Source organism: Mycteria americana, chromosome Z (assembly GCF_035582795.1).
Source record: "Mycteria americana isolate JAX WOST 10 ecotype Jacksonville Zoo and Gardens chromosome Z, USCA_MyAme_1.0, whole genome shotgun sequence".
Taxonomy (NCBI): Eukaryota; Metazoa; Chordata; class Aves; order Ciconiiformes; family Ciconiidae; genus Mycteria; species Mycteria americana.
In genome coordinates this window covers 54457325-54482439 of record NC_134396.1, presented here as the reverse complement: position 1 = coordinate 54482439, position 25115 = coordinate 54457325, and the positions used below count along the sequence as shown (strand labels likewise).

General features: G+C 38.3%; 1 protein-coding gene across 2 annotated transcripts in view; it reads left to right on the top strand.

Moving 5' to 3' along the window:
- The window catches only part of EFNA5 (ephrin A5), a 215702-nt gene that overhangs the window by 158990 nt on the left and 31597 nt on the right, over nucleotides 1-25115 (top strand). For both annotated transcript variants that reach the window (XM_075527191.1, XM_075527190.1), the window contains one exon: nucleotides 13001-13293. In XM_075527191.1, coding sequence (XP_075383306.1) covers nucleotides 13001-13293 — 293 coding nt within the window. The remainder of the gene's footprint in view (nucleotides 1-13000; nucleotides 13294-25115) is intronic.

The following is a 25115-nucleotide window of genomic DNA, read 5'->3' as shown; positions in this document are numbered from 1 at the left end:
TTTGCCAACAGGTAAATTTTTCTCCAAAAAAGAATCTTGTCTCTGAGGGGTTGACGAGGTGCACTCTTGCCTCTGACTGTTACAGGTAGCAAAGGTGAAAATGTTCAATTGATAAACATTTGAGGACTACTGCATTTGGTTAGACACTTCTAATCAGCTGTATTGTTTCTCTTCTTCTAAACAATGCAGCATCACAGATTATAAATTACTTTCTTGGCTATGAAATTCATGGTACAAATTGTACGTCTGGTAGAAATTGTCAGGTGTCAGGCTCAGAAATGCAGATGAACAGGTACTTTTCCATTTGGCAACCAAATGTGTCCATTTGGCAACCAACTCGGTGTCCACAGACTGTAGTGCACCAAATTCCAAAGGTTTCCAGGGGTTCAAAAAATGATCAGACCAACTGATGAAGAAAAATCCATCATTCTCTGTTAAGCTCAAAGAGCCTGAACCTCTGGCTCTGCAAAAGATTGGTGGCCGTTGTGAGAATATGCTGGGGAGGTATGACTTTGTAGGTATTTAGTGTAGTGTAGACATCTTCCCTTGGCCAGCGTTGGGAGTATTTTGCTGGCGTGATGGGAATTTGCTCTGGCCCAGGATGACTGCTCTCGTCGCTTTTCACGTTGATGCTCTGTAACTGGGATTTTGCCCACACAGTTGATCTGTTGTATGTGCTGTCTCTTTAGCCTCAAATTATGTGTTTATGCCCCAACTATGTGCTTAAGCTATGAACACTTCATTCTTGAGTTTTAGGGTTTATTTTGTTTCTTTGTTGTTAAACTAGTACTTAAGAGTAAGAATGAAAGGAAGAAATAGTTTGTATGTTCAATAACTCATTTTAACATCTAAGGAACAATGCAAAAGCTTCCCATGAGACACTAATGGTTCTTGCCAGACGTGTGCAGTCCCTTCCTCACACTTGCCTTCTGGTGTCTTTGTAATAGGTAGGAAGAAGAAGGGAGGGCAGAGGAAGAAACCTTTGGTTTAATTTGCCTGTGATATTCTCTGCTTCTTATCTTAAATCTTAGTGTCTGTACTTATAAAAATAGTTACTATGTTTTATGCAGCCAAGATCATCATTCAGTTGTGAATGAAGTGATTTCACTACAGGTTGAAGATTAGAATTAATTTAAAATTGATTTGGAAACACTTTTAGGAAAAATGCAATAGGGAAATTAGGATAATAGCTTCAGTTTTACCTCTCTGAAATTTCCAATTGATCTGAGAGGAATGCATTTTTTTCCTCCCTATTTTTCTCCTAGAAGAATATTTTACACATGCATATAAAAGTAAATGAGCAGGCTTTGCACCTTTTATCAATTCAAGCTTTATTTATATATATTGAAAAACTGTTTCTGTCACTCTTGAAGAAATAAGAATTCCAAACCCCCATAATAGGAACCACATTATGGGAGCTTCATAATTTGAAAAGGGTCGGGGGTGGGTTGGGGAATAATATAAAAGCTGCATTGAATTCCATCATTTGTCGATCTCATTCAGTTAAAAAAAAAATTGTTGCCCATCAGATTGTAATCTTTGTAATATCTTAGGTGTTTTACAGCCTAATTGGCAGTTATAGTGCAAAGCTTTTCAGATCATATTTGTAAACAGAGAAACCGATTTGGATCAGGACCTATTTTGTTCATATGATGTACAAAGCTCAAGATAAATTTCTCTAGGTGAAAAAACATTTTAAGTCCTATTGTTCAGGGACCATGTGTATCAAGATTAAACCTGATGGAAAATTGTATAGTCTATGTGCTATAAGTCTTTAGAAGAAATTACAGGAATGAAAATAAAAATTTCTAACGTTTATAATAGCTGTGCTGTGCAGTGGTGATGCTGCTGTCTGTAATCTAAAATTCTGGTTGTTATTCTTTTGCTAGTTTGCCTAGCATAAGAGAGAGACTAGTATGGAAGGGTAACAGGAACAAGGTTAAATTATTAGATTTCTCCATAGAACTCTCTCTAAAATGCTGTTTCCATGTCAGGAAAGGAAATATTTTTCCTATGGGTCTCTTAAATAAACACAAGGCAATTGTGTAGCAAGAAATAAATTCATTGATTGAAGCCCGCTTTCCTGATAGCAAATTGTCTGCAAATATTGTCTACAAATATATTTTTGCACTTGTTAGCTATTTTAACTTTGGTTTTACATGAAGAAGTTCAAATAGCTTTTGAGAATGTGTTTGAATATATAGGTTATTCATGTTAATAGCAAGTCATTGTTTGATATTGGAATTTCTTGTTATATTTCTGGGTTTGTTTGTGTGGGTCTGTGAATATTTTTTTTTTCCTCTACATTTTGCTCAGGCTATTTTATATTACATTTGGATTAATTCCTTTTACCTGGAGGATGTGGACTACAACGATAGCTTATTAAAACTCATACAATTTATTAAACATAAAAATACTGTGAAACATCTTGAGGATTAGTTTCATTTTATACACTTACATATTGGGAAGTTAAGGGGTAGATTTTACCAGTTACAAGTTATTAGGGTGTCTGAGTCTCCAAATTCTAACTTGATCACAAAATATTTTAAATTAAGTTTGTTGACAGATTGAGAGATTAATAATAAATAGCTATAGCTTAATGTCAGAGAAAAGCATTTCTAATGCAACAGCAAGTGTAGGTGTATATGCAACAGATAGGCACTTTCATCAAAATGTGTATTTCTTCTCAAATACTGCCCATATATTTACTGGTGCAAACTGAAGGATCATTTTTTCCCTAGAAGTACGGAGGAGATGGAGATTTCAGTTTATACGCATTAGCCATCACTCTGCTTTTAATATAGTACTGGGAAAATAAATTTGCGAAGTTGTCTTGCGTTAGGGACACTTCCTTGTGGAAACAGACTGCAGTTTATCTCTATTATTCAGCGTGCAGGTCAACATGCTTGTTGGGCAAGTGTTCTTTTCTTTCATTTTGTGAGTGTGAGAAGCAAGACCTTTCTGCAGATAGGGCATTGTTCTCCATATCCATCAACAGATGTCAGCACATGCCTCGGGCAGGGTTAGCAAATACCAGTCACAGAATCACATTCCGTCAAGGCTGATAGACTGTGTCTTCTGGGTTAGACACATGGTCAACACATGTTGTTAGAGTCCAGTTCAGACTCTTTAGTAGTACTCCTACCTGTGGGGCTTTTTATTATTATTTTGTTTTGGTTTTTAAGAATTTAAACTCTGAATAGGTTATTTTCTCCCAAATGTGTCTGGTAGTAAAGTGTGTGTTAGTACAGCAGAGATCAGGTAAGACTTTCTTGCTTTTTTAAGAAAGGTAGCTATACTAATGAATCAGCAAACTGCAGTTTTTCTGGTATAGGCCAGAGGTAGCTGAGGTAGGTTTTATATTTTCAAACAAAAGCATGGAATAAAAGATGAAGCTGATATCTTGTGTGGTATTAGTGTCTAAAGTAGACAAATGGAGACTCGTGTGATGGTATTGATGACCACGTTTAAAAATATGTGAGTAGTAATTACCAGATCTCCTCATTCCACCTTAGATAAAGTGGAATAAATGTTGCTGGTGAACTCCAGAGCAGTAGTAATGTGAACACAAGTAATGAGCTTGTGTCCACAAATCAACTTAACAAAGAGCCTGGCGTCAGCCCAGGCATTTTGGATTCACAGTGTGGACAGAGGGTCCAAACACAAATCTCAGGCTGCCTTTAGTGTCTGGTTGGGTGTGGTACCTTTCAGATTATGTTACTAGGGTCTTCAACACTGAAGTTTGTCCTGTAAGTCTAAGTGACGCCTTTGACAGAATAGTAACTCACTCTTTACCTTCCCCTCCCTCCTTCTGTCTTCATCCATCTCTGCAAGTTAAATGCCCACAGCAATGGAAAATCAATAGCCAGGTAGAGTCCGTAGTCATGGAGATTAAAGCTGATCAGAGCTGGGACAGCTGAGAATGAGAGCCTGACCTCTTCAGGAGCAATGCTGTGACATGTTGTACCCCTTTGTCACCCTTATCATCCACAGCATGACTGTGTCACTGAAGCCCCCAAGATGCAACGACTACTTCGCTTCAGAAGTTGCAGCAAAAGAGAAATTCTGAGAGATCAGGTGAAAGTCACGTCTGCAAGCTTTGAACAAATTTTCCAAATGCAGAGTCTGAGGAGACAGTTTTAATAAACAGAATGAAACAGATTAGGAGGTGCAGAATGATGGGAAGTTAAGTGGGTGAGGGTGTTACAGTACTTGAGAATCTCTGCAGTACTCAGATTTATAGGTAGGAAATAAATGTTGATTTGTTTATTCCCTCCCTCCCTCATATCTACTCAGGGAAGAGCAATTAGTTTCTTTTTTTTAATGTTTGCAGTATCATTGAACATATATCTCTCTGCAGTGCCAGCTATAAAAAGTCAATACGGGACACAGCTGTACAAATAAACACAGTTATAAGTGTAAGGGGAAAATTATTAACAGTAAGTGGAGTAAACACATTTTTTCAGAATTTATTTCTTAAAGAGCCTTTAAAACATAAAAATAAATAAAAGATGTGTCTATACTTTAAATTCAATGTCATTGTTTCATTGTTATGATGCAACTGAAATTTTTGTTCAGCAATAGAATCAGAAAAAAAGGTATTTCCGGTCTCTCAGGTTAATGGAATTAACACAACATATGTCATTCAGAGAACTCTTACATTTTAAATAGAATTCCCATTCAAACCTACTCCTTTCCTCCTGTGTTTTGCAGTCTTTTTTGCCATGATTCTGCTAGTAGAAGCCTCCTCCTTCTGGATGTAGGCTTTCTTTGTTTTGCAAAGGATGTGTTTCAGTAAAGGCATATTAGGACGTCTGCAACAATCAGGTTTTATTTAAAAAACAAAACCAAAAAACAAAGTGGAGATTTTTTTTTCTTTTTTTTTTTTTCTTTTCCAGAAGTTTAAAGACTTTTACCAGACTGGTTTTGAGGAGGTTTCTTGATTCTGGAAGTTAGGAGAATTGAAAGGTTGTAAGTGGTCACCTCAAGATAGCTGTAAACTTTGATAGCACGGGAAAAATGAAGTTCGAGAAAGTGAAACTTGAGCAGTTGCTTTACCAGAGTTGTAAACCTTAGCCTGTCCTATCTAAGGACAGTTTCCAGATCAATTACCTATCCAGGGGTAGGTGCTTCTGACATTTCAAAAGGTCTAGTTTTTGTATCAGCACAGAATAAAAATAATTATCATGACTTTGGTATTTTTGGTATAATTTCTTCTGTTCTGGCCAAACATTCTTTGACTCTTCAGAGCTACTCGGTGCTTAATTATTTCTTTTCTTTAAAAACCTAAATGTTAGCTCAAACTGATTTGTTTCATGTTTCTTCCCATGTTCTAGTCCCTATAGTAGATCACTTGTTTGTCTCATTTAAACAGGGAGTATGAAGTACCAGATACAATGGTAACTTATCAGAATCCTATTATTTAACAATAAAAAACCCTAGCCCTCCAAATAGGAAGGCACAATGTCTCTCTTGTACCGTTGGCTGATAAGAAGGGATAAAGGCGTGACATTTTCCAGTGAGACAAGCCATGTAAAGCTGACGCTCTTTCTCATGAAGCCCAGCTTTACGCAACTCTGTTTTCTTCTGATTTTCTTTTGTTTGGGGTTTTTGCTTTTGGACCCATCCAAGTAGTGTGAAAAATCTCCCAGACGAGAGGGACATAGCAGGAATAAAAGGGGAAGGTAGATCTCCAACAGACGCCTGTAAAGTGAAACGCAGGGAGATCACTCAGCTCTTTCAAGAAACGTGTTAGGCTCTTGCAGCCGGTTGTGAAACAGTAATTTGAAGTCTGAGGAACTCTTTCAAGTGCAGGAGCCTGATTCTGCTCAGCTGTGTAATTGTGATGGAAGGGAGCCAGCTGAAGGCAGAAACCTGGGCGCAACCTTTTGGGAGGCTTGTTCCGGCAGAGTGGGTGGGAGAGTAAAATGAAGGTTACAAATAATAAGTTTCTCTGCCTGATTGATAATGAACTAGTAATAAGTGGCCTTATTATAGTAATAAGTTTCCCATGGAAGCCCGATGATTGCAGAGAAGCTTTAGCTGAGTGCGTGTGACCACATCTTATTTTGATCAGCTGTAGCACAGCAAAGCTGTGTAATTATCATAATCTAACAATTAGCCTGGCATCCTTTCCCAGTGTTTAATTACTCCAATAAATGGTAATTGAATAGAGGACTTAATGACAAGAGAATAAGTTTCTTTCTGCATTGTGTACTTAACTTGCAATCTTTTCTAGGCATAATTTTTGAATACTGTTTTTTTGAACAACAGCCTTGATTAGTTGTTTCTCTTTTGTTTTGTCAGTCAGTATTTTGCTTCCTACATACTGTTTTCTCATGGTGTTTTGAACTTGTCTTAACTTGTGAAACTGTAACCTAAGGACTAAAAGGTCAGAGACAGCTCCTTTATATTACAGGGGGGTTTTGTTTGCTTGCTCAGGGTAGCAATATCCTGCTAGAGATCTAAAATGTCACTGACTTGCTACTGTTAGCAAGCCCCCTTCTCTTAGCATCTGGAAAATGTTGAATTTTCTTTTGGTTTGAATAGAGCTAAAATTAAAATAGCTCTTTGATTACTTCATTGTTTGTGCATCAGGATCATTGTTGATGTCAGCAGAGCTATGGGAACAGAGTTTATTAAATGTTGTGACAAAGCCAGTAAAAAGAACAGAAAAGCATTAAAGAGGTTATTTTTGCATAGCGCAGAAATAGCATCTTTCAAATTATCTGCAGTAAAATGGTACGCTTAATCCCACAACCCCTCAGATAATTAACAACCACAAGATTTCCCCCATCACACATAACAGCTTTAAGTTAGTTGAAATGAGGGGGCTTGGACTGTCTAAAAGAATAGCAAGGCACAAGTTACCCTACTGTGTTCCAGTCACAGCATGTGAGTAGAGCTTGGGCTGGTCGAATACACTACACTTGCCACCTAAACAGAGGCAAAAGCTGTGAGCAAGCTCAGTAGTGTGGAGTGGTAAATAACTGACATCATCGCATCCTAAGAGCAATTAAAATGTTGTCCTTTTAAAGATGTTAACGTTTTCCAGAAAATGTTTGGGTTTTGTGTATTATTGCGTATACAAATACCTACTTCATACTAATCTCTCTGTTCTTAATAATTTAAGCAAATAGTTTCTTTCATAACTAGCTAACAGATATAAACTTAAATTTCAACCTATTTCTGTATTTTTCCAGTTGAAGCTTTTCCTGTGTCTAGAGCATTTGTAAGAGGTGTTTCTATTGTCTAATAACATTTAACCTACTGGTGGTTCAGCCTTTCTTGGGATACTTATGGGATCTTCTCACCTGACTGCTTTTTTCATGATACTTGTAGGAATGGAGTTATCTCTGAGACCTCTCTGTCTCCATTAAATTTAGTTAAAACTGACTTGGTGGCCGTGGAGGTAAAGAGGAGGAACTGAGTGACCAGTAGTTACAGGGATATGCACACGTGATGCTCACAGAAGCCTTTTTTCCTTAGGAAACAGAACAAGTAACTTTTTGCTGTGCTGTTTCTGAAGAACTGTAGGTAATTATGGTTTGTATTTACCCCAAGAATAAATCAAGTCAGTGAATTTTGTTGATGTTGCTTTGCATTTCGGATTATCATTTGAGAGCAAGGCAACTGGTGTAAGGCATTCAGCAGTGGCAGTGTCCTCTCTCCATTGTACAGGCTGTGGAGGCTCCAGGCAGCAGAGTTGGGGCCATTTGCATCTGATCCCTTCTGATGCCAGACTGAAGACCAGAATTTCATAGTTCATTGTTAGAGCAGTTATTGAAGTCTTTTCTGGTTCACAATGAAGCCTTGCCGCATGAATTTGACAGAACAGACTCCAAATAAAGAAAGGTTGACATAGTAAAACAAAAATTTTCCAGTACACTTATCTTGAAGTAGAGCATCTGGTGTGTTGATTTTACAGGAAGGGTGATAGAATATAACTATTAAGATTGGTATGGGAAGCAACAAGCAGAAGCTATTGCAATTTTTTATCTATCTAAATGATAATGGGCAATTAGTGTTATTTGTGCTGTTCTTAACTGGATTTTATAGTGTTTATTCCAAGAAAGAAAGGAAGAAAGAAACAAAAAACAAACACACAAAACCGTTGTTCCATTCTAAGTATCTGTTTAAATAAATCATCACTTGTTTCAGTGACCAGCAAAGTTATTAAATTCAAGACAAGCCACATATGCTCCAGAGCTTAAAATTATGAAGAGAAGCATGCGCACAGACTGTATACTTTCACTTGTGTTAATGGATGAACAGAATACAGAAGGCATTAATTACTTTGAAAATGTTTTGCTAGTCTTGTGGTTCTGTGGTTAAAATTATCATGAGGTTCTTTCTCTGCGTCCTGAATACCTGGACATTTCATCAGTGACACCTGAGCACAGAAACATTCATATGAGTGTCTTTGCTGGAAGCAGTATGCGAGTTTTGTGTAGCAAGCTGATGTTTGTTGGTCATGGAAATATTTAGGTTTAGAAGCTACTTAACTATCTGTTTCTGTTTTCAAAATGGCTTTTATAGCCCTACCACCTAATAGCTAGCTTTGTAGTATGCAGGTTTCCAAGACACTGTTTGAATGCCACCTGACACAAAACTAAGGTTAATTATGTTTGAAGAATAGCTGTGTTTTGCTGTGTGTAAGCCAGAGTGCACAGAGACAAATGGCATTTTTTGCAAGAAGGTTTGTAGATCGTGAGAGTTTTGGAAAAGCCTTTTTGGGTGGTTTCTACCACAACACAATATTCTGTTGTGCAAAATCTAGATAGGACTGGTTTCTTCCTCATAGTGGGATTTATATAAAGATCCTGATTACTGCGTGGTTCCAGAAGGGCATGGGAGTCCAGGTGAGGATCTGGCAGAATAGGATGAAGACCTAATTGAGAAAAGGAAAAGTAGTACATCAGTAGTATTACTAGAGAGTGTAGGAAAGCAAGCTTTCTATTCTGAACGGGACTGAAAAGAGGGACAAACTTATTAAACCTTGAATGCAGTCAACAGGAGATCTACTATTCCTATCATCTCTATAAATATATCTGTTAACAGATTCCACCTTCCCTTTACATGTTGTGCTTCTCAACATATGTGGGTAGCTAAACATTGATACATGCTTTCATTTGAAGTGGAACTTTCGTTTCACTCTAATACCTGACCTTACACTACTAATAAGAGGTTTTCAGCCTGTAAATGTTAAGTGTTTTCCTCTTGAATGTGGTTTAAAATTCTTGGAAATGTGTTTCTGAAGTGTTTCCTTTAATAGCTTTGAGGAGTCTGAGCTGATGAATTTTTTTGTGAGTCACTCATGGTCATCCCTCGCCTTTCTGTTCAGGTTAGAGGCCTTTGTGTTTCTTCTTTGAGAAGGTAAATACAACACACTGCCTTGTAGCAGCAGAAACAAGAATGGTCTCAATTCACTCCAAGACGCATGCTGGAGATCTTGTAGCCTCTTTTGGAAAAGTAAAATTAGTTCTACATCTCCTCAGTACACATGCTGAGGTTTTGATTACTGACTTCTTTAAGATTTACAAGAGGGGAAATAAATACCTGCTTTCTGCTTCTAGGTTGGCTAATAACTTCTTTTCAGTATTGCTGTTTGTCGTGGTTTAACCCCAGTTGGCAACTAAGCACCATACAGCTGCTCGCTCACTCCCCCCCCAGTGGAATGGGGGAGAGAATCGGGAAAAAAAAGTAAAACCCGTGGGTTGAGATAAAGATAGTTTAACAGAACAGCAGAGGAAGAGAAAATAACAACAACAACAATAATAATAGAATATACAAAACAAGTGATGCACAATGCAATTGCTCAGCACCCACTGACCGATGCCCAGACCATCCCCGAGCAGCTATCACTGCCCCCCAGCCAACTCCCCCAGTTTATATACTGGGCGTGACATCATACGGTATGGAATAGTCCTTTGGCCAGTTGGGGTCAGCTGTCCTGACCCTGCCCCCTCCCAGCTTCTTGTGCACCTGGCAGAGCATGGGAAGCTGCGAAGTCCTTGATTTAGTATAAGCACTACTTAGCAACTACTAAAACATCAGTGTGTTACCAACATTATTCTCATACTATATCCAAAACATAGCACTATACCAGCTACTAGGAAGAAAATTAACTCTGTCTCAGCTGAAACCAGGACACTGTTAATATATGGAGTGAAGAGACTTCACTCAGAGCTGCTTGATAAAATACCTTGGTACACGTTTTCCCTGAAGCAGGTTCACTGCTGTGCCAGCACTCTCGGCTAAAGGCCAATTTAGATCACTTAAAATATGGACCATCTTCTTCCTTTTTTAGATGCATAAATGTAAACACTTTCTGGCTATGGCAAATGACTGTGGAATGAAAATACTGAGAGAGCAGGGGAGTGGGGAAGGAAGGACACTGGGATAAAAAGGACTTGGTTGTGTGCTTCACCCTCAGACCTGCTTTGCAGGCAGCGCTTGCTTCTTACTTTCCTTGTGTTTGACAGGCAAGGGTGTGCTGGGGTGAATGAAGACACTCAACTGCTTCAGCACTTAGGGAAGGAGAAATAAGAATGAAGCTGCTAAAATACCCATGATCAAAGAGGGCAGTTGTGTCGTGGTTGTGTTGTGGTTTTTGTTTAAGCAAGAATACAGTAGGGGACTTTGCCAAAAGGGAGTCAGATGAGCTCTTTGTGCGCAGTGCTGGGTAGAACAGGTGCAGATTACAAGTTTGATTTCATTGCTAATGTGGATTTAAGGTGTGATCACAAATTTCGTTGTCTGTCAAAGTTGTCACTTTGTATTTATCATCTCCATTATCATAGACTGTGCGATCAGATTCTTCCCTTCAAATTCAGCTATTTACAGTACAGGTTCTGTCTGGGAAGTGTCTGTCTAGACTGTCCTTTTAGTTAAAGGAGAGAAATAGCTGCTTCTGGAGTGTGATCCGTCTCATTCCAGCGTACCTTGGGCCTAAACAGGCCAGATGAATTGGACTAGAGAAGTTCCTATTTTTCTCCATTGACTTAAAGAGAATGTGAAGAAGCAGTTCACATAAGGTTGTTTGTATTGTAAAAGTCTAATGTTAAGGAGACCACTCTGATCCTGCATGTCTACAATTACAGAATTGTAGTTCTGAAAACATGTAGTTTCTGTCACAAAACCATAATTGGGCATTATTGTGAAGGCATAGGCTGGTATAAGAGGTGATCTTTAGAATCCCTTGAGAAAACTGCATTGTCTGTCACCTGCATGGTTAAAAAAAAGCATGCACACACAAACACAAACACAAATATATAAATACTTATTCATTTTTATGTATTAAAACTGTAATTAAAAAAATAAAATAGAGATACCATTGCCAGAATGTGGCTTTCCTATTCATAACTTACAAGATACTCTTTTTTGTTACCTGTAAGAAATGGCATGCTGTTAACTGATACAGAGAACAGACACCAATTTGAAAACAATACATTTTTGCAAATGTGTTAAGACGGTATCTGTTGAGGTGACAGGTTTTGAAAGCACTGGAGTACAAAAATATATTTTTAACTGATGATTTAGATAAATGTAAATTCTCCTGGAAGAACTGTGGTTCAGAGAGGCTTTTCGATGTTACAGAGTGGAACTGTGAGGCTGTGCACTGGCTGAAATTATACAGATATATCATGCTTTGATGCGTGTTCAGTTTTTTCCCTTTAAAAAGCTATTTTATTGAAGTTAAATTATTGTAGGGATATGAAAAGGTGTAGTTTGCTCTGAATTTATCCTTGGAGGGCCAGCAGATCATTGCTTTTTCTCTGAAATTAGATAGAAGGATCCAGATGGCAGATTTCAAGCCCATCAGGTGTTTAAAATATGCCCCTCAGCTAAAAAGAAGTATTATAGTTAAATCTGTCATGGCCTTTTTATTGCTCTGTGGTACACTTGACAACTGCAGCCATGAAAGAGAGAAGCTACAAGTAGCCCAGTCAGCCTGAAGTGGAGTAGGTCAGTGGTTGGTTTCTTTGGCTGCCCCAGGGAGTTCGGTAGACGTACAGACCAGGTTTATGGAATCATTAAATCCATCACAGTATAAGCTCCCATGGAGGCAGTGAATATGTTCCCATAGTTTCTTCCAGATACTATGGTAGGCATTAGAGAGGTAATGTAAGTGAAATGTGGAGGGGAGCAAAAAGGACCCTCCCCACCCCCAGCAAAACAAAAATCCCACATCTCTAAGGAGTAATAATAATAGTGATAATAAAGTGCATCTGGGCTGGTGCCTTGCACTGCATTTCTCAGCTGGCACTCATTCAGGACTGTCGCGTTAGGCTGAGTGCTGATATTTCATATCCCAGAGTCCTTTTATCTGAACAGAGCAATGTCTCCACTGTGTATTTTCGGCAAAGGAGATGCACTGCTTTTCAAATATCTTTAAAAAGCAATACAGGATTTTCTTTGCATCTTGACAAACTGCTGCTAATCATGAAGAAAGAGTAAACCTGTTTGTGCTCTTGTAGTAACTATAAGTACTTGTAGTAAAATCAGCTTTCAGCACAGGGGTGATTACTGCCTGATTCAGAGAAGAGGATATGCTTGGGTTATTTATTTGCGTGCATATGTAGAAGTTTATATAGACACTGATTTGGGGAGGCTGATACAGTTTTGGCTTCTTTGCTTCTTCTTGCTTCTTTTTCCAATTAAAAAACCCAAACCCACAACCGAATAAAGCAGGCACTTTCTTTGTTTATTCAATAAACCATAGGGAAAGATAGCCTATAACTTGGTGTGCGTTAGCAACAGACTCATTTTGTAAGGGAAGAGAGCAAAACCTTTATCCAGAAGGTCATATGAGCGTAGTCCTCTATAAGCAGTCTCTGATAGCTCTGGTGAATTGTAAGGGTTATTTTTGAGAGTGGATGTGGATGGCTGGGGTGAAATGAAGAGCCATTAGTGATGCCCCTTTTACGAGAACGTTATCCTGCAACAAGGTCATCCTGAGTTAACTGTGCTTACGTCTAAACTCTTCCTGTGATTTCAGATTCCAGCGGGGCGACTACCACATCGATGTCTGCATCAATGACTACCTGGATGTGTTCTGCCCTCACTATGAAGACTCAGTGCCAGAAGATAAGACCGAACGCTATGTTCTGTACATGGTGAACTTTGATGGCTACAGCTCCTGCGACCACACCTCCAAAGGGTTCAAGAGGTGGGAGTGTAATCGGCCGCATTCCCCGAATGGACCATTGAAGTTCTCAGAGAAGTTCCAGCTCTTCACGCCCTTCTCGCTAGGATTTGAGTTCAGGCCAGGCCGGGAATACTTCTACATCTGTGAGTATATAAGGATTTACCGCTGTTGCACAGCAGGTGCAAGAAAGCCAGCTAATTTTTCACCTGTGCTCTGTGGAAATACAGAGGGCCAAATGGTATATAATGCAGATGTCTTACAATGAATGCAGGCTTAACTATCCCCAGATACATTAGCTAGGAATCTAGCTAGTGAAAATGAGATTAAATCACAGCTTCTTTTCACACATGAAATAGCATGTCAGCCTGTTCACTGAACCGTGGCTGACTTAAAGCAAAACGCACTATTACGTTTATTCCAGCACTCTGAGTTGGAGGAGGAGGAGGGGGCAAGAAGGGTAGGATGGAAGCTGTCCCCAAATATGAGGAAAAATGATTAATCCTTTGCATGTGAAATTCCTGAATTTTCTTACAGATTAAATACTCTTGTCTCTGTCATATTTATCACCGAAGGAAAGTGAGGTCTCTGTAGCTTGTAAGTGGTGTGGCTGCTGACGTCAGTAGTCCAGCGGTATTTAAGGTTGTAATTTCTTAGGGTAAATACTCCTAGCATCAAGCAAAGTGGCTCCTTTTTTCTTCCTTCCTCGTGTTTCCCCCCTTTTTCTTGGATGAGCTGTTTCTGTCAGCATGGGCGATGTGGGGTGCTGTGGGAGCAGGCGGCAAGCAGGGGAGTGTGAATGGGCTCACACACCTTCATGTCCACTGTCCGAAGCAATGGGGAGCACCCTCCCAGAGCTCTGCGGTCTCCTCCATGGAGGCCTGCATCGGGGCTGGTCTGGGCACCCAGAGGAGGTGCAGGATAACATCTGGGGCTAAGGAAGTAAAAACATCAGGAGGTTAAAAACCAGTGGGTTAAGCAAAATGATTCCTTGACCCCACTGTGCAGCTGATACTGCTTCAGCTGTCTCATTTCTTTAATCCTCCAACAAAGGTCTTATTTCATCAATTTGTTTTGTACCTGAATCTTCCACTCCTAAAAAGTTTTGACTGCTCCAGCAATATTTCTTTTTCTGTTTTTAGTGTTAGGCTAGAGAGTTGAAAGCTTTAGACAGACTGTAGATCGCAATAAATATTGCCTTCATATGTGTAGCTGGCCTTTCTACTGTGAAACAGTCATTCCACCTCATTTCACCAGAGAAACTGAGTATGTATGATCTCTGTTTTTCAGCCTCATTTCTTCAGCATTGAGATTTTCCTTTTCCCTTTCTAAATCTACAGGGAAATACATTCCTAGTGGATAGTTTTCCATTCATTTCTTTTTCTTCCAGGCAATAAACACCTCTAATGAGTGGTGGTTCAGCATCAGAACAATGCCTTGTTCTTATGCTGAAGCACAATAATAATAATAATAATAAATAATTTATTATTAGTTTAAAAAACAAACTGTAATGTTACTTAAAACTGTTTTTTAATATGGTCATGAGAAATCACATAAAGATGTCAGAGTTAAATGGATAATGTTCTAGGTTAAATAAATCTGTACTGTGTTGGCCCAGTCCTATTTGTGTAACTCACAAAAGCTTCCCATTAACTTCAACAGGAGTTTTGTGTCATTCAAACTCTGATATCAGGGTCCCTGGGAACACTGGATTTTTTGGTGGGTTTTTTTGTTTGGTTGGTTTGGGTTGTTTTTTTTTTAATTCAGTTCCTGAGCATCATCAGTAAAGCAAGCAGGAATGCTTAAGCTAAGGAATGTAGTCTTTACTGTTACATGGTCTCAATAAAACGTAGCACAGGAATGTCATCAATAGCTGCAAGCATTAAAAACAAACAAACAAACAAATTGGTTTTCTAAATTTTAAAAAAGAAAGAAAGAGAAATGTTTGATAAAGGTGAAAACCAAACATGAAAGTGAAGGAAAAAAATATGAGAAATCTCAGCTTGGTCTATCTAGCTAGTAGCTTCATTGTTAGAACATACAAAATCCATTGAACTCTCAAGCAAGACATTAATATTCAAATATGCCCAGGTTGCTTATGCCTGGTTTTCCTCATTTGTGGTTAAATTCAATATTTTACTAAAAATTATTATGTATCTTCTATAACATTCATTTAACTGAGTCATTTAACTGTCAAGGGCTTCCTTCAAAATAATTGTTCCAAAGTGCTTTAAAATATGAAAAGCTTTATGATATTCAACTGCATTTAGAAGGAATTATTCTTTTTTAATGAAAGGTAAAATAGAAAAAAATGAGCAGCAAAGAGATGTTCATTTACTAGTAGCTTATTGGCCCAGTATTCACTGAAATTAAATTTTTAGGCATGTTTCTGGGACACAAAAGCATTTTTCCTCCTTTTCTGTAGTTTAAGTATTTTTTGCCTTCATCCTTCACTCTGCTGAGGACAATAACAAGGTTGGCATTGCAGCAATTGTGGGGAAGCACTGTAAACTAAGTTAACAGTTAAATGCAAACCTTCTCGGGGAGAATTGTCCATCGTGGAATGTTTTTCTCTTAGTTTGTGCTGAAGAAACAAGATGGTGAAATGTTGCTCCTTGTTTCCTCATCAGAATTGCAGGAGGCTTTGGAGGCCACCTTTATTGCCTTTCTGTATCTGCGTGTTCAAGAAATCACTGCTTTGCCAGGGAAGGTTTCCTTTCCTCAGCAGATCTGAAACCTGGGCCCTCTCTGCAGGAGAAGGGGCAGGCTGGCTATGTAGCATCAGCCTGGTATATTCTGTTTAAGGGTTACAAAATATGTGGTGTAGTCTAGATCTCTGGAAAGACAGAAATATTAAGTGGTTGGTTAGATATATAGCTTAATTACTGTCTGGTGATTTTTTTAAAATCTTCACAGTTTACCTTTTAAGAATGTGACTTGCCTCTCTTGCTTCCATTATTTTCAGAAAATGCAATAATTTGAGAACAATCAGTTTCTCTTTTTCTGAACTGTTGGTTTTGAAAATGCCACTTTTCCTTGTTATGCCATTGCCTTCACATATTGCTCAGATGAACTTGGATCTCCCTTCTTTACATGTTCATTCTAGGAAAATACAATAACAAAAATTTCTGATATCAAATTTACATTGAAGAAGTGAATTCAACATTGCAGACATGCAATCAACACACACTGTTTAAATTTACTTTTGACAGAAGAAAAGGTTATTACATATTTACAGAGAAATTAACTTCTATTTAGTTAGGGAGTGCACAGTGTGGGGCTGGGGAAAGTAAATAATAGATCATGACCTGAAGTCTCAATTTTTACTTAGTTGTTAGCAGGTGGTCATCTCAGGTTAGTGTATGTTAGCCTGAAAACAGACAAAATAGTATTACTACTGAAACAGAAGAAAATGAAATATAGAGAAAGCAGAAACTAAATACTTAGTGGTATGAGCGTGATTTTAATGTCCTATGGATGGGAACGTAAGTTTGGGTATGCAGGTTAAGGTGGGGTACTGTGCAAGGGGACATGAACACAAAAGCAAAGAAGAGGAAAAAGAAAAGATCTTAAAATGTATGTTATATAATTATATAATTCAAAATGAGGGTATAATTTTCATTACTTTAACTTAATTCCAGGTGTTTTATTTTTATAAATGTGCTAAGTATTTAATAAAATACCAATAATAACTCGGCAAATATACATCACAGCTGTTGAAATAATAAATGAAGACATGACTAGAACCAGACTGGTACAGATTACTGCAGAAGGCTGACTGCAGTTTTAGGAACGAAGCTCCTGTTTCAGTTTAAGCTAGACCACATTGCTCTTTTCTGGAAAACAATGTATTGTTGGTGTAGTGTCAGAAGTTGTACTAATATGAAGCTGTAGCATATGCTTTTCTCTGAGTGATCAGTCCAGTTAGTCCATCAAAGAATTCGGTGTTTGATGTGATTTATCCTTAAGAAATCAATGCTGTTTTTATCATCTTATCCTCCAAGATTTTATATGTATTGTTTATTTAGTAATTTGATCACTGTGAATATTGTCATTTATATATGCTTATACCCTTTTCTTAGAAAGACCAGGTAGGTTTGCTTTTCTTCACAGTCTGCTTGCTGCTGTCCTGTTCTCCACAAGATGTTGAAGGTTTTTGCTAGCAGTTAGCAGGCGCTACATGTAATGTATCTAAACATAACTTAAGTAGTTCTTTCTCCATTGTTATTGAGAAAAGAGCTCCTTTCATCTTTTAAAAATCCTGTTGTCTTACCTGTGGTTTATTTGTGTAACCTTTTGTTACTGTTTCTTTCTAGTTTTATCTCATTCATGTGTCTTTCTGATTTTATTTCAAAATGCTTATTCTGTTTCTTTGTATCACCTTTCATGATGTGTCATTATCACTGTATCTTTGCTGTCACCATTTATTTGCATGAAGCTTCTGACTGTCAATTCAGGAAGCTTTTGTTGTAACCATATTGCCCCTGACCGCACCAGGATAGTATGCTTTTATTATTTTAATTTAATTATGGTTATAAATAATATTTTAAAATAATTCTTAAATTTGTGATTAAATGAAGAAACTGAGTTTGTAAAGTTGTACTTACAGTTGTACATACACTTCTTCTTAATAACATCCAGCCCTCCTGTACTCCTTTTCTTCACAGAATATATTCCCAGGGAACCTGCTGTTACCTATTCCCTTGATTTTCTTAATATTTGCCTTTGTTCCTCATCATCCTTGTTTCTCTGCACTAATTCATTCTTTTCCTGAAATTTCTGACTTTTATCTCCTGAGGGCTTTTATCCAAATGACATTTCCACCCTGACGGTCTTAGCTGCTGCTTCTATAGGAGAACTTGTGATTTTCATAATTTCAAATATAAAATTATCTCTTCTCTATTAGCTTGTTCCATCTCTGTGACTGGAGGTTGTCCTCACCATGTTCCAAACACTGTGGAACTGTTTGAATCCTGCTGTCATTTCTCTCTAACAGCTGCCAGGTAGTTGGACCATCTCTCTGCAACCATCTGCACACCTCTGAAGGCTTCTCTGATTCAAAAGATCTTAAGGAAAAAACAGTAGTAGAAAAAAGTGTTTATAATACCTCCACTCCTTTTTGTCTTACTTTTGCCTATTAAGTTAGCTTATCTTGTTAATAAGGTCTCTAGTTGAACTCTTATTGAGGCAGTCACAGTCTCTGATGACAGTTAAGCTGAACTTATTCTCTCTTCTCCCTTCTGCCATTTTTTGTGTGTGTTTTAGTGTTGAGTGTTTGTGCTATTATTTTTCTTTAGTCTCTCCTACAATCCTCTAGCAGTTTCTCTGTCCTGTGGAATTCTATGTTTCATGACCAGGTTAATTTTTGGGAGGGTTACTGGCTTTTTGTCTCAAAGCTGTAAGCATATTTTAAAATCGTTATCATCAAGTTGCCTCATTCCTGTTCCCTCCTTTCCACCTGAGATGCTTGCAGTAGAACCTGTACTGAAATGCGTTTTCCAGGTGGCCTAGCCACTGAATTTCTGGAGATGGGGGAGGACATGAAACCACCACTGCTTGGTGATGGTGGTGGTCTTGCTAAGGATTTTTGGTTATTAATGAAGAGTTATTGACAGATGTTAGAAATCTAACTGACAGGGAGGAACTGTACATATCACTATACAAATCAGCAGTTCGCATAGGAAGGGCACTTTTTATGGAAATTAACACAGACCTAACAAAAGCTTTCCATGACTAAGAACCTGGAATAGCTTCCCAGATTGCCAGCTTGGCTGTTATTCTTTTAGGATTGGTTTCAGTATAGCAAGAATTAAGAAAGGGGACTTCATAGAGGGAAGGTTGAATAGCCTGTGAGAATATGGGAGAAAACGACTGAGAAATCTTTACACTTTAGTTTATTAACAGTTACGTGTTATTTTTCATGTACTCAAAGAATGGTGTTAAACAGCTGCATAGAGCTCATTGCGCTTGCTTGAGCACCAGCTTAATATTAATGGATATCAATGTTTTGCATGAACAGGCACAACTCACTGTAAGATGATTATTTGACTTAGGGATCTCCACATATTTGCCAGAAGTTTAGTCTGATATAATGGGAGCATGAAACAGAAAGACTGTGAACTGTAATCTTGGCCTATCAGAAATGGTAAATGTGAGTCCCCCCAAAAAACTACACTTCTCTCTCTTTTTTCATCCTGTTATAGACCTGAAAATCCCTCTTTTTCAGAACCAGTTGGTGTTGTCAGCTCAGCAATTTATACTGCTGACTGTCGATCTCCTGGTAGGACGTGCCATCTGAGGACATAAGTATAGTATTTCTCAGGTTTTGAGTCTGACTTACTTGAGGAAATTCCTGCTGGAAAAGGAGATAATGTAAAGAAACCAGTGTGACTACTCAGTTGCATCCTGGAGAGTATTAGAATCAATTAAGGGTTACTGTAGACAGTTTGGCTAGTGGTTAGGTTACTTACTTTTTTTTTGAGGAAGTCAGGTGTTACTTTTGTTATTGTATCCCAGCTGGTGTAGCACAGTAATATTTAACTAGTAATACTCTAGAAACGCTTTTTTTTTTTTTGCATCCAACACTTAGAATATATGGTTTCTCTGTAACCAGTCGTACTGGTAAAGACAAATCTCTTAACCAGCAAACTGACCTTGGCATAAGTGGCAAATTATACCATCTTGGAAATTCAAAGAAAGCACAGTGGACGTTTTATCTATGCATTTACCAAAGTAAATGTAAAGACACTGTCACCCTGATTTTAAAGTTGCTTTTGTGTAAAGGAAAATTGCTCCTTGATATTCACCAATGCACCTAATACTGATTCTTCTTCAGAGCATCCTTACAGTTGTGGGGTAGAAATTAGTTTCCATTTTAATGGCAATACTCTATATTTCTGGGAGTTTCTGTTCTGTTTCTGGTTACGATAAAGACTGGACATCTCTTCCAATCACCCATTGTGTACCTTGTGTATCTGCTTGTTCAGGCAGTTGGTCATTTTGTACGCTTCTAATGCTACTTGTCTCACAAAGTCCTTAGCTAAATCTCTATTCAGCTTCTTGACCAATACCCATGGCACCTTTTTCTCTAGAACAAAATAAGACTATCCATACGTGAAAACAGATTATTTTGCTTTTTCCACTGAACACAGTCTGCAATTGTATGAGAAGGTCTTTCAGCAAAACCCCTGTTTGGGTGGGGTTTTTCCCTCATATCAATAACTTATATGCTGTAAAAGGCCTGGTTTGGATATTTTCCCCCCTCTGTCAATACTGTGACTCAAAATCAAAGATTTGGCTTGGGGCAAAGTTTGGACTTTAGCTTTAGAGAGTTGTGCGAGCTCTAGAGAAATGAGTAGAGCAGATTGATGGTAAGTCTTGTCATGCCATACTCAGCTTATACTGGGGGCAGTGGAATCACTGTATTTACTCTGTAGGTTAAACTTTTATTAAAAATTCTTTCTACTTGTGGAAATGGTTGACTTAAGTAGCAGATATTTTGCTTTGAAAGTGCAGGCTGGATTTGTCTTTCAGCAAGTGAAAAAAAGCTGTCTGTCTTCAATTCGAGAGGTGTTAGTTAATGCAGGTACTGCTGGTGTTTGTGTTTTCTTGTTACTTTTTGAAGACACAACGTCAGAACATCCCTTTTGGAACTCTCTCTCTCTGGACATCCTGGTTTGCACCAAAAGCTAAAAAATTAAGGTTAACTAAAGAACATTATTAAAGGATGCTGAGAGAATTACAAACATTTTTAGTGTGTTAATTGCACTTTTCTTTTGGGGAAACATTGTTTATTGCCAGGTCCCACATTAACCTTTCAGTCAAGATCTGATCAGCATAAACACTGATGCTACTTTGACAGCAGTGGGCTTAGACATGCCACGCTACTATGAATCCTGCTTTGATAGCTGGTTTACCAGAATCACTCGAGGTGTTCTGAATGAAATCAAAGCAATTGAAAGGGTTTGATAAATGTGTACTTTAAAAAATATTTTTGTGTGATAACATTAGACAGCCAAGGAAGGTGACCTTTAAAAGGGAATTCATGCTTAGCCTAGTGTCTAGATTAAAGGCCTGGTTTCTGTTAGAAAGCATCAGAAGAATTAAGTGCTGGTCCTGCTCAAAAGAAAGCAGAAACGATCACCAGTGACTAATAGATTTTGACGTTGGTAGTGTTCTTAGAATCCTCAAAGGGAGTGTTAAAAGCTGTTGAATAATTTGGGACCCGGGAGAAATCCATATAAGAAAATGAAGAGAGAACCCATGGAAGTGCTGGTCTCTATTGTTTGAATTTTTCAAAGGGAATGAATGTCTTTCAGATAACAAGCTGAAAGAAGATGATTTGGATTCATATACTTCAAAAATTCAAGTGCCATTAAGATCCTGATAGCAGCAGAAATATAAAAGAGGGGAGGATGTTCTATATATCTGCAACTTTGAAAGCTGTCTCATGAGCGTATTGTATAAGCTCTTCACCCCTGTAGGGAGACCAGTGACTTGCGTTGCTTTCTGCTGAAGTACTGATTTTGGACATTAGAAGAATGAGGGAGTGCCCACAGATGGAAACGATGAGGCAGAGAGTTTTCTTTCCTCTGTCTTTTTTTTTTTCTCATCTAACATGCTTGATGAAGGCCAGTTCATTTTGTAGGAAAATAAAGCATGTATTGAATGTTGTTATGCAATCATCAAATCACAAACATTAAAAAGATAGATTGGTTAGACCTTGGATAAAAGATCTCCAAGGAGCATTAGGAACTTGATAAGGCCATATATTACACACCTGCCTTAAGGGAAATGGTAACTAAATGTTCCATACTATAGTGGCTATGGATTACTGTAATTTTTAACATTTGTGATTCTTGTAAAAATCGCATTGCAACTTTCTTAAAAGTAAGTATTTAAATTCCAGTGTTCTGCTGGAAGTACAGTTGAATGAATTGCACACAGCCCTTTAAATCCTGATGGACCATTCATCATTCCTTGCTTTAAATCAGTTTTGATGTTCAACAGCTACAACTTAACGTCTCAGAGGTGGCTGCACTTCAGTGGTGGGTGAGGCTCTTTGCAGCGGTACTTCACTGGGATGTTATGAGATTAATAAGGTGAAGCATGTAGATTCCTTGAATGAAAGAACTCATAGAAGTGGAGAGTATTATTAATAATTATCTGAGGACTTATAACTCTGTAACAGTGTTCTAATTTGATTTCTGAGCAAACTGAAACCTGCTTAATGAGCTGTTGTATTGGAAGTATGGGTTTTGTAACATGGAGCGGATGCCAACAGAAATGGAAATAACGTAGCACTAACATTTGGAATAACAGTGTTGTACTTCATTGCCTCCGTGTCATCAGCATGTTAGTCTCCCTGTTCCTCAAACTCACCAAGGCAGCACTTTCTCTGCTGATACTGTCTGTGTGTCATGATACAAACTGAGTCTATATGCATGCCTGCAACCAATAGACCAAAAACAAACTCCCCAATGAAAAAATGCTTCTGCATGCTGAGCAATTGGCTGATGATCTTGTTTCGTAAGTTAATATTCAACATTCAACTCCATATTTCCATAAATACTTGGATTTAAAAGAAGCAAATTTGTTTCTAAGCTACCTAAGCCTCTGATATTAGAGGAGGCTGTAAAATAGGAGAATGTTAAGGAATTCTCAATAACTTTTTCTTTTTATTCCCCAGTAAGGCATACTATTCAGCCAGGGTGGCCAAGACTCTGGGCTCAAAATGGCACATGCAGTTAATACTCCTATCTCCAAGATTCTTGGCAAGTCAATATAAATCACATAGAATAAGATTTTTCACAGAGTATTCAGAAATGCATAGAAGTGCTTTATTCTGAAAAATTACAGAAATATCTTTTCAGACTTCCAAATGGTTCTACTTTCCCTCAGGAAAGCAGTAGGTCATCCTCAGATCTACATTATTGGCCAAATGAGATTTTTACTGCCTTTAAAATCTCCCTGGCTTCCCTTTTACATCATGGATATTTAATATTTAAATTATCAAGTGGTATAGCCAGCTAGATACAGCACTGCTTTAGGGAATTAAGAATGGCTTGAAGGTGTATCAGAATCTCACTCATGCCATACCTCTATGCACAAAAGTAACCAGGCTCCTGATGATGGATATGGGGAATAACGTTGCTGTTGCTGATCTTCTGGGGGTGAAATGATCTTAATTATTTGAAGGATAATCGGAATGGCAGTGTATTAATCAATTTAAAGAGCCCTGACAATTCAGTCGTAGAGGTGTTCAAAATGTGTTCAGGGAAAAATACACCAGAACAGCTTAGCATACGTTATGTTTTAAGAGTTGTAGGTGGGGATATTGTGAAGGTATGAGCTTGGATTTCTTCTTAGGTGTTTTTTGACATAGCTGCTTTTAGTAATATTGGGTCATCCTCCTGTATCTTGATGCCTGTGTCATTAAAAACTGCATGTGGACTACTTCTCTCTAATATTTTAGAGTTTTGCAGAAGACATACAGCTATGAGACATTGAAGAATGTATTGGGACTGAAGTCAGGATCCCTAGGCACAGCTGCAGCAGGGCTTGCTGTCTGTACACATGTGAATGTATTTCAGCCTGAGAAACCTTGAGCAGAAATAAAGTAGCCTTGGGCTGAAAAAGATGTTGTGCCTTTCTTCAGCATCCTGGGGACCATAAAAGAATGCAACCTCTCCTCGTGAAGACGGCTTAGTATTAACACCTCTCTGCTTCTGGCTGGTGATGCACAGAAAAGTCATGAACTTGGTTTTCCCCAGGGGAATGGAGTTACATGTGCAGTTCCCATTGGTGCTTCACGGAGGTGGGATCTGACTTCCTTAGGTCCTTTCTGTAAACAGCATCAAGAATTAGAAGGGAGGAATGGCATAGTCAAAACTCCATAGGCACATCGGCAAGGTAGAAAATGTGTTCTTTCTCAGAGACACATGCAGGAGCAAACCATATGTTTGTTCAGAAATAAAGGTAAGTTCCAGTGAGAATTATGACAGTGTTGTATAGTTCAGATGTGAGCAACTGGCATGGGTACGTTATTGTTTAGCAATTTCTTCTCTCAAATTTTCTTGTATTTCACAAGACTTTTAAAATTATTTTATTAGCAGTTGAATATAAACAGGAAAATTATAATGCTACTGGAGTTTCAAATTAATAATAATGCATAAGAATACATTTAAAGTATGTTTATAACAAGACAAAGATATTAGTTGTCAAACCAGTTGTCTGAAGCCTTGAAATACGGATATCATTTATTTTTCACCATTGACGGTGCTGTATCTCTTCCCTGGATCTCACTGGAGTAATCTGTGTGATCACAAGACTGCCTCTGAGGAATGAGGCGTCTCCTTGACAGCTGTTCGGCGCTGTGCTGTGAAGCACCCACATTCCAACCCACACGCTTTGCTGCAGTACTGAGCTTCGAACTTGAATTGGGAGAGGTTTAGCTGTGTCCCACTGTAGCACTAAAAAATGCTGCCAACTCGGTAGCAGAAGCAACAGCCACCTCACAGCCTCACAGTTTGTTGTAACTGGCTCCCACGTCTGTACACAATATGCCACTTCCAACTTATAATAGGAGGGTCTTAGGTAGCTTTTGCTGCTGACCCTTTCCCCGTGGCCTGAGCAGAGCGATCAGCCAGTATGGCTAGAGATTATTGCCAGAGATAGGGTTCTTCATCTGTAGTGCTGCACCTGTGGTAGCTTTGCTTAGAAACATACACTAGTGCAACAGCATTTTTTGTTCACGGTCCCACTTGAAATACTCAGTGGCAGCTCAAGCGAAACTGTGTAAATTAGTCACTGTCACGTTTAGGCATTAAAAGTGGAATTAGTAATTTATATTAATCACAAATGTTTCTCCAGGTTTTATTAACAAGCAGATTGGCTGCCAAAATGCTTTCTGGAAGACATTTTTTTCTCCCAACTGCCACAGAGAACAAAACAGTTATTATGGGCATTT